This window comes from Mirounga leonina, unplaced genomic scaffold (genome assembly GCF_011800145.1).
Source record: "Mirounga leonina isolate KUSES-001 unplaced genomic scaffold, KU_Mleo_1.0 Mir_101609, whole genome shotgun sequence".
Lineage (NCBI taxonomy): Eukaryota > Metazoa > Chordata > Mammalia > Carnivora > Phocidae > Mirounga > Mirounga leonina.
In genome coordinates, this window is record NW_023270164.1 from 13496768 (window position 1) to 13516218 (window position 19451).

At 42.8% G+C, this 19451-nt stretch overlaps 1 protein-coding gene and 1 pseudogene across 8 annotated transcripts in view; one reads left to right on the forward strand and one right to left on the reverse strand.

Annotated features, from left to right (window-relative positions):
* CCNB3 (cyclin B3) overlaps positions 1–14751 on the forward strand; it is a 91725-nt gene extending 76974 nt beyond the window's left edge. For all 8 annotated transcript variants that reach the window (XM_035004756.1, XM_035004735.1, XM_035004797.1 and 5 more), the window contains 5 exons: positions 5833–5970; positions 9439–9594; positions 10402–10551; positions 14252–14382; positions 14605–14751. In XM_035004756.1, coding sequence (XP_034860647.1) covers positions 5833–5970; positions 9439–9594; positions 10402–10551; positions 14252–14382; positions 14605–14683 — 654 coding nt within the window. In that variant the 3' untranslated portion in view covers positions 14684–14751. The remainder of the gene's footprint in view (positions 1–5832; positions 5971–9438; positions 9595–10401; positions 10552–14251; positions 14383–14604) is intronic.
* LOC118008504 lies at positions 1219–2112 on the reverse strand (annotated as a pseudogene).
* Positions 14752–19451: the final 4700 nt, after the last annotated feature.

The following is a 19451-nucleotide window of genomic DNA, read 5'->3' on the forward strand; positions in this document are numbered from 1 at the left end:
TTGTTTGGTTTATCCTTTTATTGCCAATTTCTAGATTTATTGTACTGTGTGTTGAGAATGTGACCTGAATGATAATTTCTGTTTTTCTTAAGTTAATGAGATTTTCTTCATGGCTTCAGATATAATGGGTTTTTATAAATGATTCACTGATGTTTGTAGAAAACAGGTATTCTCTAGAATACAAAAGATCATTATATCAATTAATTTTGATTTAATAATTATATAATTTATATGCTAATTTATTTTTCTGCTTTACTTAGCAAAGTCTAAGAGCAGTGTGGTAACCATCCACAATCATTGTTTAGTTTATTTCTCCTGGCATTTCTTCACCCCCTCCATCTCACCTTAAATCCTCTGCCCCATACAATTTTTTAAACTATCAATTAATATATATTCATAAGGTGTGTATGTATTCATATATATTTGTGTATATGTATATGAATAAAATCAACCATTTTCTTCTTATTCCTCAGAGATAACAGCTATAAATAATTTAGTGTGTATCCTTCCAGATCCTTTTATGTGTATGTTATCACTTTTATTAAGTTTTGACTATCTTTTCTTTAAAAATCCGAGAAACATACCGGGGAGGGGGGTGAGGGATGGGTTAGCCCGGTGATGGGTATTAAGGAGGGCACATACCACATGGAGCAGTGGGTGTTATACGAAAACAATGAATCATGGATCACCACATCAAAAACTAATGATGTATTGTATGGTGACTAACATAACAAAATAAAATAAAATTTTAAAAAATCTTAAATTTTATGAGTAATGCATGAATGTACACACATATAGGCATAAAAATGCAGCTTTTTAATGAGTGTGGGTTTTATGATATTTTTGTTATGAATAGGTCATGCTGTACACATTGCTCTGCATCTTGCTCTTTTAAGAATGTCTTAGTAATCTTTCCATATAATTATAGATCTACCTTATTCTTTTAAAGTGTTGCATAATATTCTGTTATATGGATATAGCCCATTATTTAATCAGCCTCTCTAGTGAACCTTATCTATTAATTGCCTCTGGAGTATGATGAGATAATTTGCACACTTTTTAGTTTATTTCTGCTTCTATTTTTAGTCAAGATAACTGAGACTTTTAGATCCATATTATTATTGTTTAATACATTACCTTCCCTACAAATAATTATTTTTGACATTTCTAGATGTAGATATGTTTTCCTTAATTTTGTCCAGTATATTGTGAGTTCTTTTAGTCTGAAGATTCAATCTTTCTTTGGCTCAGAGAAAATTTTTTTTGAAAGATAATTTTTATTACTTTTATGTTCAGAAAATTCAACAGCATACCCTTAGCCCAGTTTGGTCCCAGTTCTTTAGCCTTTGCCTTTTCCAACTTGGCAATGCGAACCACCAACTTTAGACCCAGGACTTTGCCTCTCCAGCGACGGTGGATCTCATCATACCCGTCATTGTAATTGGTCCTAATAGCTTCCACCAGCTTAGCCAGAGCTTCTTTGTCTTCTGAGTTAGCCTGTAGGAAGGTGACAGTGGTGCAGGTCTTCCTGTGGACCAGACATCTCAGCCTGGCCTTCCCCTTGATAATGCAGTAGGGAACCCCCATCTTATGACACAGGGTAGGCATGAAGACAACCAGCTCAGTGAGATCCACATCATGTGTAATCACTACCAGCTGAGGCTTCCTGTTTTCCACCAAGGTGGTGACAGTATTAACCCCAGCTGGAAGGATAGGCAACTTCTTAGTGGGGACATCCTCTTTGCTAGCAGCTTTCTTCTCAGTCTGGGCCAACAATCTCTGCTTCTTCTCTTGCTTGGTCTCTGGTCTGTATTAGTGGGCCAGCTTAAGCAGTTGAGTAGCTCTTTGGTGGTCCAAGGCCTGGGTGAACTGGTTAATCATAGGAGGGACTTTTAGATATTTATAGTGAATAGCCCTTTGCCGCTGCAGCCTGATGTAGCAGGGCCATTTGACAAAGTGGGTGAGGTCCCTTTTGGGCTGGATGTCCTGTCCAATGCCAGAATTCTTGGACCTTTTCTAAAACGGGGGATTGACCACCACCTTGGCTTCCTGCCAAGGGGCCACCTTCTTCCCCTTAGCCTTCTTTCCTTTCAGCATCTTGGATGGCTGGAGGAGAGACTGGCTCAGAGAAATTTTTATCATTATCTCTCTTTGGCCTCTTATCTCATTCTGTGTGTGTGTGTGTGTGTGTGTATCTCCAGAATTTGTTCTTGTGTCTCAGGTTTTCATTCATTATCTTCAACTCTCTCTTACCTCTCAGTTCTGGGAGAATTTCTTAAAGCAGCCTTTGAAATATTGATTTGATTTTTGTCATAACTGAATGTACTATTCACTTCCCCTATTACATTTTTTAATTAAGTAATTGCTTTTTCATCAGAAACCAGTCTTTCTGGATCTCAGAGTGTTCTCTTTTCATAGATTCAGTGTTCTCTCAGATCTTGTGGGGAGTATACTTTTTTTTTTAAGATTTTATTTATTTATTTGACAGAGAATGAGAGAGAGCAAGCACATGAGAGGGGGGAGGGGCAGAGGGAGAAGCAGACTCCCTGCCGAGCAGGGAGCCCGATGCGGGACTTGATCCAGGGACTCCAGGATCATGACCTGAGCCGAAGGCAGTCGCCTAACCAACTGAGCCACCCAGGTGCCCCGGGAGTATACTTTTTAAGTTTATTTCAGTTCTTTGAAGTGAAAAGCTTTCATAAGTAGACACTTGCTCTGGTTTCTCAGAACATTTCTCCTTGAAAAATTGCTTGTTATTTTTCATGTAAATGGGTTATTTTCTCCATTTATTCATCTTTGCAGAAGATGGTCTTTGAGTTTTGGAATTTGAGATAAATTTTGTCAAATTTGTTTCCTCCTTTGAGACTAAGAGTACTCTTTATAATTTCTATAGTTATTTATTTATTTATTACTTCCCTTTTGTTCCTTCTTACCCATCCCCGGTTAAGGAGCATGATCATTTATGAAGAATTAGAAGGGTGTTGTAGCTGCTTGAATTATCTAGAGCCCTGCCACTCTTCTCTAACTGGCACAAAGTCAGGCTCCTTATGTGGAGCCTGATGCTGAGGGGACAGAAAACTGTATCATGTGAAGAATAGTTACAGGAAGTCAAGTTATTTGGTCTAGAATGGAAATTTATAGGAGACATGGTAAATGTCTTCAGTAGCTGAAGGGCTGTCACAAGAATAATTAGACTTGCTCTGTGTAGTCCCGAGTGGTAGAATTATGCTAGAAGAGTACTGTCTTACATTCAAAGAAGCAAGATTGCTATCACTGACCCTGCTGCTAATTCAAATATTTATTGACTCCGAATTTCAGCCATTCATTCAGATATTACCCACATGTTAGATGTTAACCATTTCTTAACAACATGTTACATGGGTGGCCAAGTGCCTATGAGATGTACTGGAAAGAAGCTATGCAAGCATTGGTTTTGTCATTTACTCATAGAGGTATCATCCTCAGAGAACTGCTACTTTCCATTCTTACTGTCTTTTTTTGGTAATTATTTGACCTCGATTTCTTGATACTTATGGTGGTAGTCATTCATCTGCATGAACTCTCTCCATCTCTTTCTTACGACATTCCTCTGGAAAATGTGGTAGGCAGAATAAAATGTTCACATCCTAATTCCCAGAATCTATGAATAAGTTACTTTACATGGCAAAGGGAAATTAAAATAGAATATGGAATTAAGATTGCAGTCAGCCAAATTTAAGATACAGTGACTATCCTGGATTATCCAAGTGGACCCAGTGTAATCACAAGAGTTCTTAAATGTGGAAGAGGGAGGCAGAGAGTAATGCAGTATGAGAAAGACTCTGCTGGCCATTGCTGGCCTTGAGGATGGAAGGGACCACAAACCAAGGAGTGTGGGCAGCTTGTAGAAGTTAGAAGAAGGGTTTTCTGCTAGAACCTCTAGAAAGAAACGCAGCCCTGTTAACACCTTGATTTTTTTTAGCCCAGTGAGTCCCATTTTGCACTTTTGACTTCGAGATCTGTGATAATGAATTTGTGTTGTTTTAAGCCACTAAGTGTGTGGTAATTTATTACATTGCAGTAGGAAACCGGTAAGGATGGATTGCTGAGAAAATCCAAGGCCATATCCCAGGAACAGTAAGAACAACTTCTTGGTATTTCTGTTATTTAAAAATTTAATGCATCTATTGCTGACTGATGTATTCAACCATTTTCTTTTTTTTTTTTAAGATTTTATTTATTTATTTGAGAGAGAGAGCATGGGATGGGGGAGGGTCAGAGGGAGAAGCAGACTCCCTGCTGAGCAGGGAGCCCGTTGCGGGACTCGATCCAGGGACTCCAGGATCATGACCTGAGCCGAAGGCAGTCGCTTAACCAACTGAGCCACCCAGGCACCCTCAACCATTTTCTGATAATCATCCATTTCTCCAGTGCTTCTTATTGGCCTACTTTTTGGACATCTAGGCTTCTGTGAATAAGAGGAGCCTACATAAAAGGAGGCCCAATGAAGTAAGCGAATTTTACCAGGAAGGTGATTTCTACTCAGTATAAGGAAAAATTTTCTATTAAAACCCTTCAAAGAGAGATCAGGCTGTATTTGGAGTTCTATAGCAGGAACTGAACAATTATTTGGTGGAGACATTAAAGAGAAGATTCCTGCATTGGTTGAAGTGTTGGATTAGTGTAGATTTTATTGTTCTTGAATCTAAGAACTTAAGGGGTAGAGAGGAAGAAGCATCACTGAGGTTTGGGTAGGACGCCTGTGTGTAGTGCAGATTGTGCCTACGTAAGTTTCCTAGGCAAGACAAAAGTGGGCGATGGAATCCAGCTCATACCGTTTGTCAAGCTGTACTTTCTGGCTGTGGAGCTGCTCTGCCTTGAGGCAGGGGTACCTTTTGCTAATTCATATAAAGGTATTGTTTACTTGATAAGATGTGTGCCTGCAGGGCTGCATTCACCCGAAGACATCACTCTTTTTTTTTTTTCCTAATTTGCACAAAGATGCCATATGGGCCAGAACTAACACTGGGTCTAGAGTTATAGGAGGTGGTTTCTTGGAGTTGGTGAAGGCAAGGCAAAGATAGATAAGAGAAAAAAAAGGGAAAGAGGATTATACTACTAATGCTTTAATCTCATTCTGTCTTTCTAGTCCCTCAGCTCACTTCCAAATGGTGCTATTGGTACTTTCTCCTAATCCATATATTCTAATGGCATATCTAATTGGGAAGAGACACTAATGAATGAATGTACTAATAAATGGGTCTCTGTATTTTAGAGGTAAAGGAACATGATCTCTTTGGGGGAGTTCACTGTATAATGTAGTAGCAAATGGGGAAAGCAAGAATCTAAGTACTGGAGATCAAGGGGAGAGGGTGTGTTCACTCAAGGTGCTCATAGAGAAGGCAGAGCATCTCTCTGACTTTTTTTTTTTTAAGATTTTATTTATTTGAGAGAGAGAGAGCGAGCACACGAGGAGAGAGGGAGAAGCAGACTCCCCGCTGAGCAAGGAGCCCAACATGGGGCTCGATCCCAGGATGCTGGGATCATGACCTGAGCTGAAAGCAGACGCCCAACCGACTGAGCCACCCAGGTGCCTCATCTCTCTCTGATTTATAAGACCGGTCATCTACCTAAATATGGAGGGATGGATAATGCCAGGGTCCTCAAAGGCACAGGAGATCTAGATCTAGGCACCTAGCTGAAGCAGTTCCCACATTCATAGCTGGCTGAGTCTCGGTGGGCCAGGTCTGGTAGTTCCACTGTCTTCAGTGCCACAGACCATGTAGTTAGATCTACTGGATGTGGCCTTGGGGTGGGAAAATATGACACATTCGTGTTTGTGTATTCCTCCAGATGACCTTTGAGATGAGTCACGAGACCCTGTACTTGGCAGTGAAACTGGTGGATCACTACCTTATGGAGGTAGTATGCAAGAGGGACAAGCTACAACTCCTTGGTTCCACTGCATTTCTGATTGCAGCAAAATTTGAGGTGAGCCTGAGTTCAGAGAGCCTGGAGAAAATTAATCAAGTTTCTACCCAAGTCTGATATATATGTATTTGTATGTCTATATGTGCATATATGTATGTATATGTGTGTATGTATCATCTACACGTATATACCCATGCACATATACATGCACTTACATTTGCATGTATGTGCACCTGTGTGTGTGCATGTATAATTACATACATACACACACAAATAATATTTCCTCCCTTTTTTTGGTCGGTCTTTTCTAGCAGGGACACTGGTGTTGGGTGGCAGTGGTGGTATATTTGTTTCCTGGCATCCATAGGGTTCTTTCATTTCTTCTTTGAAGATATGTGTATGTGGGCATATGCCTAGTTAAATACAATGTTCTTTGTGAGTCTTCCTTCTGATCCATAATTCTCCACCCACCCCCGCACTCTTTTCTTCTTCCACCAACTTCCTCTCCACCTAGTGGAGTCTTGAACTGCATAGATAAGAAAGCAATTCCAAACCTGGGTGCTGGAGACATTTAAGAAAACATGGCCTGGTACAGATGGTAGTGAGTCCAGGTGAAATAGACCCTGAGATCATGACCTGAGCTGAAATCAAGAGCTGGATGCTTAACTGACTGAGCCACCCAGGCGCCCTGCTGGCCTTTCTTTCCTAACCGGAAGCCATCTCATTTCTCTGATTCTTTCCTCTTCCTCATAGATGCTAAATGATCTTGTTCAACTGTGATTTTTCCATGATAGGCTACTTGTGTGAAACCTTAGCGTTTAGAAGCAGAGAGGTAGCAACTTTTACTGAATTCAAAGAGCTTTAGAACTGTGGGTTTGTTTCTGTGCTCCCTCACTTGCTCCTTCCGCAGCTTTATCCTTAACTTGCTTCTTGCCTCCCTCCCTCCTGACTCCCTCCCTCCCTCCCTAGATCCTTATCTCCCTTCCTCATTCCAGTCCTCCCTCTTTTGCTTCTTACTTGCCTCACTTTCTTGCAGCTCTTGCTTCACTTCCCTCCTTGCTTCACTTCCACCCTTGTTCCCTAACTCCCTTCCTTTTACCAGCCTTCCCTCAATCCCTCCCTCATCCCTCCCTTCATTCTTCCATCCTTGCCTGGTGTGCTCATACACTACAAACTGGGTTTCCTCCCTGTATCTCTCTTTCCCTCCCTCCCTGGTTCCCTTTCTCCCCTTCTCCCACCCTTATTCTATCCATCCCTCCTTCTGTGTCTCCTTTCCTGCCACCTTCTCCCTCCCATCGCGCTCCCTCACTCTGTCCCATTCCATCCTCTTCCCTCCCAGCTTCCCTCCCTCCCTTACTCCTTTCTTCCCTCTCTTTTCCCTTCCTTTGCTCTCTTCCCTCTGTCCCATCTCTTCTCACTCCCCACCTCATTCCTTTCATGCTGCACTCCCTCCCTCTTCCATCCCCTCTCTCCTCCCTTTTCTGTTCATTCCTTCTCTCCCTTCTTCATGTGCTCCTTCCCTCTCTACCACCCACTCTTGCTCCCTGGCACCCTGGCACTATGACTCCCTCTAATTCTAGCCACTTCCCACCTTCCTTCTCTCATCTCCTTTTTCTCTTGCTGCTTCTCTCTTTTCCCCCTCCCACCCTGGCTCCTTTCCTCACTATTTCCCTCTCAGGTTCACTTCCTTCCCTACTCACTTGCTCCCTGGTTCGCTTGCTCCCCCTCACAGTCTGCTCCCTCCAAGCTCCCCCTCTTGATTACTGCCTTTCCTCTCCAGTGTTCATTTTCTCCCACCCACTATCACTTGCTCATTGCTATCCTCTTTCCCTCTCTCTCTCCCTGGCTCTCTCCCTCCTGCATACCTTCCCTGACTCACTTCCTCCCTCCTCCCTCTGTCCCTTCCTTCCTCTTTGGCCTCCTCCTTCCCTTTCTCCCTTTCTCTTCTCTCACTCTCTCCCTTGCTCCCTCCTTTGCTGCTTCCCTCTCTGGCTCATTTCCTTCCCTGATCAGGCACTCCCTGGTTCATTCTTTGCTCTCCTTCCCTCTGCGCCTCCCTCCTCTCCCTCCTCTCCCTCCTCTTTCCTCCTCCTACCTAGGGCTATCCTTGTGGCTTAGCACAAGGTACTAAGTACTAAGGTACTAAGTCCTCCATGCCTCCGCCTCAAGAGGGTTAAAAAGAAGTTGGGGGTCCCTGGCCAACAGCAGAAAGAAGAGCAGAGTACAAAGAGGCACTTCTTAGCAAATCTGGGAACCAGGAGTACCAGAACCCTGTTCTGGTTATCAGGATGAAGGGCCCCCACTATGTTTTTTGGAGAAGGGGTGTCTTTCCCTCACAGGATTGAGAAGTACAGAAAGACTTTTGCAAAGGGAGGTGTGGAGATGGTCTGAGGAGAGAAGAAAGGAAGGAACCACTGGTGAGCAGGGCAAAGGAAGGGAGAGTTTCTTGGCCTAGTACTGCTGCTAGGTTGCTGTGTGAACTTGAGTAATTTGCTTCCTCTTTATGTGCCTCAATTTCCTTGTCTGCAAAATAGAGGGTTAGTCTAGTCTGAGATCTCTAAATAGAAAGACAGAGAAAGGTGTGAGAAGAACGCTGCGGTGGGCAGTTAGATGCAGCTGGATAAAAGATTCGGGGTCTTCCTGCTTCCCAGTCCTCTCCCCAAAACCAAGGTTCACCCTGCAGATGACAGGACATGTTAAGGTGCTTGCCGGTTAGGGGTCCTTCTCACCCTTGGCTGGGTCTGGATCTCCCCTGTCTAGCCCCTGAGCATATCCTCCCACTCTCTGCAGTCCTCAGTCTCTGCTTAGGCTCTCTCTGTGCTGGTCTGCCTGTCTCTCACTGCCTGCTACTCCAGTAGAGCCCCTTCCCAAACATCCTTGTTCATTTCTTAGACTGGGAAACAATGTGCCGGCTTATTTTCCATCTCTAGCTCCACTTTCTGTGGTCTTCTTTTCTCCCTTCCCCCAGAGCAGGCCTTAGATTTCTCATTCCAGGCTTTCACTCATTAAAAGAGAGATCATTGGGCGCCTGGGTGGCTCAGTCGGTTAAGCATCTGCCTTCGGCTCAGGTCATGATCCTAAGGTTTTGGGATCGAGTCCTGCGTCGGGCTCCCTGCTCAGCAGGGAGTCTGCTTCTCCCTCTCCCTCTACTACTCCCCCTGCTTGTGCTCTCTCTTCTCTCAAATAAATAAATTAAATATTTAAAAAAATAGAAGAGAGATCATTGCTACTGGTTCCTGTGCCATATTATGCCACTCCGAATAGTGTAAGAATCTACCCCACAAGGCCCGATTCTCTCTCCAGTGGTGCAGTTTTGGGGCAGATGTCTCCTATGTCTCTGATTTTGTTTTTCACATGGGCCACTCAAATCAACCAGAAGGTTGCTCTCAGAGCGACCTTGAAGGTTTATGCTGGGAAACGTTATTGCCTCCTATCTTTCACTTCTCTCCCCCACTGCCTTTTATCTCAAAGCAGAGAGGAGTGGGCTTTCTTTGCCTGTTTGTGACTATCTCTCCTCTCCACCCATAGGAGTCCTGCCCACCTTGTGTAGATGACTTCCTATATATCTGTGATGATATTTATCAGCGAGATGAGATGCTCACCATGGAAATCAGCATCCTGCAAACTCTCAAATTTGATATCAACATTCCCATCGCCTATCATTTCCTGCGCAGATATGCTAGGGTAAGAGGGAGGAGGCACATCCTCATTCTCCCACTACTGGGTTAGTCCCCTCCATACCCAGAGTAGCTGCTTGAATGGTAGGAAAAGGGAAAGGGGCAACGGGACAGGGGAATTTCTTCTTCAGCCCACCCTCCTAGACTGACCACCTTTATGAAGTGGGGGGGGGAACAGAATTGAAGATTTTCATGGTGTACCTTTATGCTTTGAGGGGAAGGCAGTGTAAGGGAGGGGAAGAAGAGTCTTCGATCAGGAAGGGGCACGTGGGAAGTTGGGGGGAAATGCTGGTAAAGTCCTCTTCCATCATCTGACTGTTGGTTACAGGGGAGGTCACTTTATAATTATTTATTGTATTCTACAAGTACATTTGTGTACTTTCCTCTATGTGTGTGTTATAGGTTATAATTTTTAAAAAAGATTCAAACAAGAAAAGAGAAATTCTTTTGGAGCATGGAATATTTCTAGGGTGGAGCCAGGGGCAAAGTTATAGTTAGAGAGTTTCAGCTCTTCAAAGGATAACTTGCAAAGAAAGGGGATGTGGGGGAGGGTACCACAAGGGTACTTGATAATTTGATTAAAAACTCTAGAGGTAGCAAATCCCGCTGGCCGATTTCAGAATCCCTGCCTGAAAGAGTCTGTGCTTTTGGGGGTAGGGTCCTTAGTGTGAGTCATGGTAGCAAGAGAGGTAAATTGTTCAGAGAGCCATTTAGGCCTGAAGTGGGGTAACTGGAGAGAGTGGGTACAGTGGGTCTTCTGCTAGGTGCTGCTTTTCTGAATTGATTGCTGAGCCAGTCTTCTTGCTACCCTCAGTGTCTCCGTGCCAACATGAAGACACTGACTTTGTCCCGCTTCATCTGTGAGATGACTCTGCAGGAATACGACTATGTCCAGGAGAGGGCTTCCAAACTAGCTGCTGGCTCCTTCCTCCTGGCCCTCTATATGAAGAAGCTCGGACACTGGGTAAACACTTGCCGGGGGCACGGGGTAGAGATTTAGAAGCACAGAATCAGCAACCTAAGTGTCCACTGATGGATGAATAAATAAAGAAGATGTGGTGTATACACATACACACACACATGAATATTACTTAGCCATAAAAAAGAATAAAATCTTACATTTGTGACAACATGGATGGACCTATACGATCTTATACTAAGTGAAATAAGTCAGAGAAAGACAAATACTGTATTATTTCACTTATCTGTGGGATCTAAAAAAAACAAAACAGGGGGCACCTGGGTGGCTCAGTTGGTTAAGCGTCTGCCTTTGGCTCAGGTCATGATCCCAGGGTCCTGGGATCAAGCCCCGCATTGGGCTCCCTGCTCAGTGGGGAGCCTGCTTCTCCATCTGCAGCTTCCCCAGCTTGTGCTCTCTTTCTCTCTCTCTCTCTCTCTCTCTCACTCTCTCAGAATAATAAATGAAATCTTAAAAAAATAAAAAAAAACAAAATAGAAACAGATTCATAAATATGGAGAACAAACTAGTGAGGGGAGGGGGTGGAGGGAAGGGCAAAATAGGTGAAGGGGATTAAAAGGCACAAATTTCCAGTTACAAAATAAATAAGTCACAGGGACGTAAAGTACAGCATAGGGAGTATAGTCAATAGCATTCTAATGACGTTGTATGGTGACGGATGGTGACTACACTTACCATGGTGAGCATTTCGTAATGTATGTGAATGTTGAGTCACTAGTTTCAGGTCATACACCTGAAACTAATGTAGTATTGTATGTCACCTATACTTCAATTAAAAGCAAGAAAACACAGGGTAAATTTGGGAGGAAGGTGTAAAGTAGGGTCATGGGAAACTCAGTGATAAAACTGCCATGTACCCATAGTTACAAATTCTTTGACATCTCAACGTGTTAGGAGCCTGGCTGCTTAAAAGGTTTTTACAGCAATGGTTTTGAATTGTTTTATTTTATTTTTCTTAGTCACAGTGCTCTTTATTCCAAAGAAAGCTTACTTGAAAACCCAATATTGTAAAACAGACTAATATGAAATAATTCTGGTTGCAGCAGGTGGTAGGATGGGCCCCCTTCTTACCTGACCCCATTCTGCCCCTGCCCCTTGCAGTCCCCCCAGCGAGGTTGCCCCCCACTCCCCTAAGAGAGCTCATTGGAACGTAATTTGAGAAGCACAGACCCAGAGTTGTGCAAGCAACTGTCTGTGTGTATAATGGGGGATTCAGAGGTATAGTATAGTGGTCTTCTCTGAAGAGGAAGTCCCCTAAAGCCTCCTTCCCCAGTATAAATAAAACTCATTCCTAAGCTCCTCCAACCTAGAAGTCCTGCAGCCACTACTGTTGGGAAAACCTCTACCAGTACCAAGAAAGACTGCTCTAAACAGTTGTGTGAACTTGGACAAGTCATACTGAAATTTCTTGGGACAGAGAAAGCATTCAGTAAATGGCAGTGATGATGATGAAAAGGAAAAAAATGGCTAGCATTTATTTAGTGCTTAGACAGTGATCTAAGCACTTTGTGTATTAACTCATTTAATTTTCACAAGATCAGTACTAACGTCCCTACTTTACAGATAAGAAATAACTTCCCATGTTTTGCTAATGAGAGGCAGAGCTGGTCTTTGGGGATTAGGAGTAGTGTTCAAATTGTTATACATACTGTATCGTCAGAACTGATGCGGCCGTAGCTTTGGAACTGTGGCCCTGGAGAGGCTCCATGTTGTGCCAGGCTTTGATCTTCAGATCGTGGGGAAATGTTGTAGGTTCTGAGGGGGACAACTGAGGGACTCAGGGCAGCAAACTGCCTGCCGACCAGTATAGAAATAGTTCTGTGTTTTAACAGTTGGCATGGTTACACCAATGAGTATCAGCGAAGTGTCAGCCCTGATCTGAACTCAGGTAGTATGGCCCCACAGTCCTCTATGCTATGTATACCACCTCTATAGATAAGAAAGGCTTCACAGAGGAGGTGACTTTTGAGTTGGGTCTTGAAAGATGAGTAGGAACCTGTGAGAGAAGACATTCTAGGTAGAGGGAATGATAACTGACCAGATGTGAAGGCAATGAGAAGAGTGTGAGGTATTTGGGGCAGAATAAGGCACTTCCTATAGATAGAGCAGAGGATATATTAATAGGGGGTGGTGAGAGATGAGACCGTAATGGTAGGGTGTAGTCAGATTGTGAGAGAGCTTGGATGCCAAATGGAGAGACCCACTTTATATGAAGGCATTGGGAGGTTTTGAGGCAGGGGAGTGACCTACTCCTCTTTGTGTGTTCTGGAAACAGCACTGGTATAGCAGTAGAGAAGGTGAATTAAATGAGAGATTTCATAATAGTCAAGATGAAGCATTGGGGCCCGAACCTGTGCAGTGACAGTGGAGCCATTAATCTTATTTGACACACCCAATATAATGTGTTACTCCCCTGCTCAGCATGCCAGTGATTGCCCTTTACCTGTGGCAGTGGTTTCTAAACAATATTCAGTAGAGCCCTGTGATTCCTGTAGAAGTGTCTCCTGGGCCCTGTAAAAGGTAAAGGGATGCAAATTGGTGGGCTTGTTAGCTCTCCCTCCCAATCCCAGGTAGATATTTAGGCTTCCAGGTAAGATATTTGAAAAAAAGAAAAAAAAGGAGTTCAGAGAAAGTAATTTAAGACACTTTTAGAAAACCACTGCCTTATAGGATAAACCTTCTCTTCTTTACCTGTGGAGCGCCCACTTGACTTTCAACACCCACTGCAGTCGTGCCCTCCTTTACAAAGCTTTCTGTGACTCTCTTGGCCAAAGTTCATGGGTCCTGCTGCTCTGTTTCTCCAGGGTCCCATTCTCACTTCCATCATAGACCTTCCCACACATTCTGTAATTCTCTGTGTGCACGGCTGTCTCCCCCACTACACATTCTTTAGGGGCAGGGGCCTTAGTCATCTTTGTATTCACAGCAGCCTACACAAGGGTTGGTAATATTAATCCTAGCTAGCCTTGTTTGGGCACTCACTTTGTGCTAGGCTCTGTTCCACTGTGCATTGTGTGTATTAACTCATCGCTCCTATGATGCAATTACTGTAATTATCCCCATTTGGCATAGTGGGAATCTGGGGCACCAAGGAATTAATAACTGTGGCTCAAGTCCATGCTGTTGGTGGAGCTAGAATTTGAACCCAAGCCGTTTGCCTCTGGAACCTTTGCCCTTAAATGCTGTGCTGTATCACTTCTGCCACATAATAGGCATCCTTAAAATTGAATGAGAACATAAACGCGTGGAATGAGAGCTGTTAGAGCCAGAGAAGAGGAACTGCCTTAAATTCCTGTTGTCTGTTGACGTGGGATCTTAAGTTTGTTTTGAGGTTTGCCTGCCCATTGGCTCTTGACCTGAGTGTGAGTAAATTACAGAATCAGTCATGTTCCTTAGATTCTTTAGTGGATTTCAGCTTACATGAATACCTACAACCGGGGCTAATATCCAACTGGTACCTGTGGATGGATGGTACATATGTTCATCTGGATAGCCATACCATTAGTTTGCAGCTGGAACGTAGTCTTCTAGGATGTACTCTATACTTACTGGTCAGTGTCTGTGCTGTATGAGTGTTTGAAATGTCTGACTATCTCTATATCCAAAGTCTGGACTTGGGATGGTAGAGATAGAGGAAGGGTCTGCTTCCTGTGGTAAAAGTCACTGTTCATGTTGCGTCTTCCAGGCTCCTGCCCTGGAGTATTACAGTGGCTACAAGACCTCTGATCTTCACCCCTTGGTCAAGCAGCTAAACACCCTGCTAACATTGCGTCCTTGCAACAAGCTCAAGACTGTGCATTCCAAGTATTCTCACCGGTAAGTCCTGAGCTCCAGTTGAGGCTGGGTTTGTGCTCAGCCATGGGGAGGCACAGACTAGCCGCACTCAAGGAAAAAGGAACATTCAGGACTGTTCGCCTTACTTTCTGCTCTAGGGTTAAACCAATATAGGGAACCAAGGGTCCTATGTCCCATTTATTCCAAGGAGCCTGTTTGCTTTGGCTTATTTTTACGCTGAGCAGACCCCTCTTCCTTTTGCAGGGTCTTCTTCGAAGTCACCCAAATCCCCCCCTTGGACATGTTGAAGCTAGAGGAGATTTTCAACTACTGCAAAGTCTGAGGCTGAGGAGCCGGCACACTGGCAGCGGCCACCAGGGCCAGGCAGGCATTAAAATAAGCTGTTACTTATTCTGTCTCTGAATGTGTCTTTTGGTCGCTTGTGTTTCGTTTTTACTCTTTTGTTTGTCTTTTCCCAAATTGACAGTGTTGTAAATTTTTAACTTTTTATGAAAGAAAAGAAATTATTACAGTACTTGATTAGAAATTTAATAAAAAAATTGTTTGTGGTTAAAAGGGCTCACGTCCCCTCTTATTGTTCAGGAGCCCCACGCGTAGCCCAGGGATGTTTCTCCCTGTGCCTCAAGGATCTAAGTTATCCAGTTTCCTTCTCTAGTTGGAGACTTTCTCTTCATGGGAAGAAGAATTGAACTAGGGTGTAAATTGAAGGCTGAGTCTGTACGAGGAGGATCCTTGGGGTGTTGGTGCCCAGTTCAAAGAGAGAGAGAGAGCCCTACTGGACAGACAGGCCTCAGTGTTCAGATCTGGGGCAGCTGGGAGTGTGGGCCAATACCCTTTGGTCCCCATCTCAGGTTGCTTGCTTTCCTTGTTTCTTCCTGGATGACAAAAAGATGGGGAATTAGGATTTTAACCCTAGTATAGCCCTACTTTCATAGTTAAGCAGCTTTCTAGAGTCTAAATTTGAAAAGCTGCTTGGAGTGGAATGCCAGAATCTCCTTTGGACCTTATCTTGTGTCAAGAGGAGAACTTTCCACCTGTGAAATCAGTGAGACGTCCCATGAATGCAGGCATCAATCATTTGCCCAGTGTTCATTCATAAAGCCTTACGGAGGTTCTGCTCTCTCTCCCTGTCCTACCTTTGGGGTGATGTGTACTGGTACAGCTATCTTGGTTGTTAACAGAGGAGCTGAATCTACTCTGTGCCAGTTGATGAAGAGCCACTGCCTTAATCCTGCCTCTAAGACCTCTGCGACCTCCCCGCAATCTAGCAAGTGCAGTAAGGGATGTCTGTCACAGCAGGAGACCTCTAGGACTCTATTCTAGTACTGTGACTGGCAACTGTTGTGATTGGTCCGTGCTCATGTGTAACTACTTGTCAAATGTTTTGAATATCAATCCCGAGGGTGGGAATCTGGTGGAGGGGACAGTCGATGGAGAACTCTTGGGGAAAATACCTCCCCAGTTCTGACCCCAGATTCCCCATGCTAGTCTGGTCACATCCCCTTTTGTGGTTGGGGACAGGAGGGAGAGCACTCTGAGCCCTGAGATGTCTTAGTGCTTTCTTTCTCTCTGTGTCAGTTTCCCATTTCCCCTCCAAACTTGCTTTGCCTTGGCGACCAGACATCACTGGGTTCCCTTGTGCCCCGTTCCATTATTTTGCAGGGTGACTAAAGGGTACAGCCAGAGGTCTAAGTTGCTCGGCAGTGATTCAGCTTGCATAGCCAACTTTGCATAAACATGCTAAAAGCACTAGGCTGGAATCCCTCTTGCAAATTCCAGCCTCACTGAAAGGAAGTATCTTATTACCTGCTTTTTAATTCTGGAACTTCATCAAAGGAAAAAATGAACTGATTTGATTATTCCGCCCCGCTCCCACATTTTTTCGAGTCTGTTCTTCTTTAGAAGTGATTGTGGAACCATCAATCATTTTTGTGGTCGTTCCTGTCTCCAAATTTATTTTACACTTATCACTACTTCAAAATTAAGACAACTATTAGACCTGGGTCTTGTTATTTAGTTCTTTATTAAAGAAGCACATCTAATTCTTTATCAAGAATTTTTTATATTTTGATGACTCTAGATCAGTGCAATTGGTTTTCATTGTAACCTTATTGTAACAGTTTTATTGAGATATAATTCACATATCATACAATTCACCCATTTAAAGTGTACAATTCAGTAGTTTTCAGTATATTCACAAGAGTTGTACATCTATAGCCATAATCTAATTTTGGAACATTTTCATCACCCCAAAAAGAAACCCTGTACCCATTAGCAGTTAACCCCAGTCCTACACACTCCCCTACCCCCCAGCCCTAGGCAACCACTAATTTTTTTGTCTCTATAGATTTGCCTATTCTGTACTTTTCATATAAACTAAATCATACAATGTGTAGCCTTTTGGGTCTGGCTTCTTTCTCTTAGCATAATGTTTTCCAGGTTTATCCATGTTGTGGTAGGTGTCAGTACTTCATTTCCTTTTATTGCTGAATGATATTCCATTTTATGAATACACTACATTTTGTTAAGGCATCAGTTGATGGAAATCTGTTTTTTCTCCCTACTTTTTGGCTATTATGAGTAATTCTGCTATGAGCATTCATGAACAAGGTTTCGTGTGGACATATATTTTCATTTCTCTTGTGAATATACTTAGGAGTGGAATTGCTGGATTATGTACTATTTTACATCTCTATGAGCAGTATATGAGGGTTCCAATTTCTCTACATTCTTTCTAACACTTGTTATTATCTGTCTTTTTAATTATAGCCATCCTGGGGTGCTTGGGTGGCTCAGTCTTTTAAGTGTCTGCCTTCAGCTCAGGTCATGATCCCAGGGTCCTGGGATTGAGCCCCTCATCAGGTTCCCTGCTCCGCGGGAAACCTGCTTCTCCCTCTCCCACTCCCCCTGCTTGTGTTCCCTCTCTCACTGTGTCTCTCTCTGTCAAATAAATAAAATAAAATCTTAATTATAGCCATCCTAGTGGGAGTGAAGTATCTTCTTATGGTTTTATTTTGCATTTCATTGATGGCCAATGATGTTGAGCATTTTTTTATGTGCTTATTTGCCATTTGTTTATCCTCTTTGGAGAGATATCTATTCAAGTTCTTTGCCCATCTTTAATTGGGTTATTTGTGTCTTTATTACTGAGTGGTAAGAATTCTTCATATATTCTGGATCATATATATGATTTGCAAATATTTTCTCTGATTCTATGGATTGTCTTTTCACAAGATAATCTTGAAAGTGCTGTTTGAAACATAAAAGTTTTTAATTTTGATGAAGTCCTATTTATCCATTTTTTCGGATATTTTTGCTTTTGTGTCACAGCTAAGAAACCATTCCCTAGGGACACCTGGGTGGCTCAGTCAGTTAAGCATCTGTATTCGGCTCAGGTCATGATCCCAGGGTCCTGGGATCGAGTCCCGCATCAGGCTCCTTGCTCAGTGAGGAGCCTGCTTCTCCCTCTCACTCTGCCTACTTGTGCTCTCTCTCTGTCAAATAAATAAATAAAATCTTAAAAAAAAAGAAACCATTGCCTAGTCCATTTAAGTCTTACATTTAAGTCTTAAATCTATTTTGAATTAATTTTTATATATTGTGAGATGTAGGTTTCCAACTTCATTTTCCTACATGTGGATATCCAGTTGCTCTAGCACCGTTTTTGGAAAAGACTAATGCTTTCTCCGCTTAATTATCTTGGCACCTTGTTTACTGACTGTAAATGTGAGAGCTTATTTCTGGGCTCTCAGTTCTATTCTGCTTACCTATATGTTTATCCTTATGCCACTACCACACCATCTTGATTATTGTAGCTTTCTAGTAAGTTTTGAAATTGGGAAATTGTGAGTTCTACCACTTTGCTTCTCTTTTTCAAGATTGTTTTGCTAGACATTTCTAAATGAATTTTCGCATCAGCTTGTCAATTTCTGAAAAGAAAGCTGGCATTTTCATAGAGATTGCATTGAATTTGTAGGCCAGTTTAAGGAGTATTGCCATCTTAACCATATTACATCTTCTAATCTATGAACATGTATTTTGTGCTAGTCTCAGCCTGTTGATAACCAGTGTTGTGGCTGGACCTGCTCTGATCCTTGTGGTTCTTACTACGATTGCAAGAGGCCCTTAGCAGTAAACATCAGGAAATTCTGAAAGAGACAAGATTTATTACTTACAAGTTCTGGAAATTACACAGCACATGTAGAGGCACATAGCAAGGTCTAATTGTGGTGGGGGAAGAGGGAGAGGGAAAGGGAGAGTCCTTGCACACACAGGCCTAGGGTTCTGCTTCTATTGAGGTTGAGGGTGGGGACCTAGGGTTTTGTGGGCTCATTTTTTATTGGTGAATTTAAAACCTAAGAGCAAGAATGTAAAGTATGGGAAGAGAAAAAACAGTATGGGAAGAGAAAAAACAATTGGCCCAAATGATCAGTTATCAAAATCAATCAAAGAGACATGAGGGGACTGGCATTGTGTTTAAGTCAGGCACTTGCATTATGAAAAACAAAACAATAACAACCCAACTATTAGGGATTGCATTACAACATGGTATGTCTTTTATTTGTGTCTTTGATTCTTTTCAACAATGTTTTTATAGTTATCAAAGTATAAGCTTATATTTCTTTTTTTTTTAAAGATTTTATTTATTTATTTGAGAGAGAGACTGAGAGAGAGAGAGCATGAGAGGGGGGAGGGTCGGGAGGGTCAGAGGGAGAAGCAGACTCCCTGCCGAGCAGGGAGCCCGATACGGGACTCGATCCAGGGACTCCAGGATCATGACCTGAGCCGAAGGCAGTCGCTTAACCAACTGAGCCACCCAGGCGCCCATAAGCTTATATTTCTATTGTTACATTTATTCCTAAGTATTTTTTTTAATGGAGCCATCAGTCTTGATCTCTTTCAATTTCTTGCATACATGTTTTGATTATGGCCTTACAAAAGGGTGACCTCATTAAGTCTTGCCAACTTTACCTCCTAACTATTTCTTGAATTGGCATTTTCATCATAGTGTCTGTCTACCACTGCCCAGGTTTGAGATCTTATCTTTTGTGTGGATTATTTATGGGACTTTCCTAACTGGTCTCCTTATC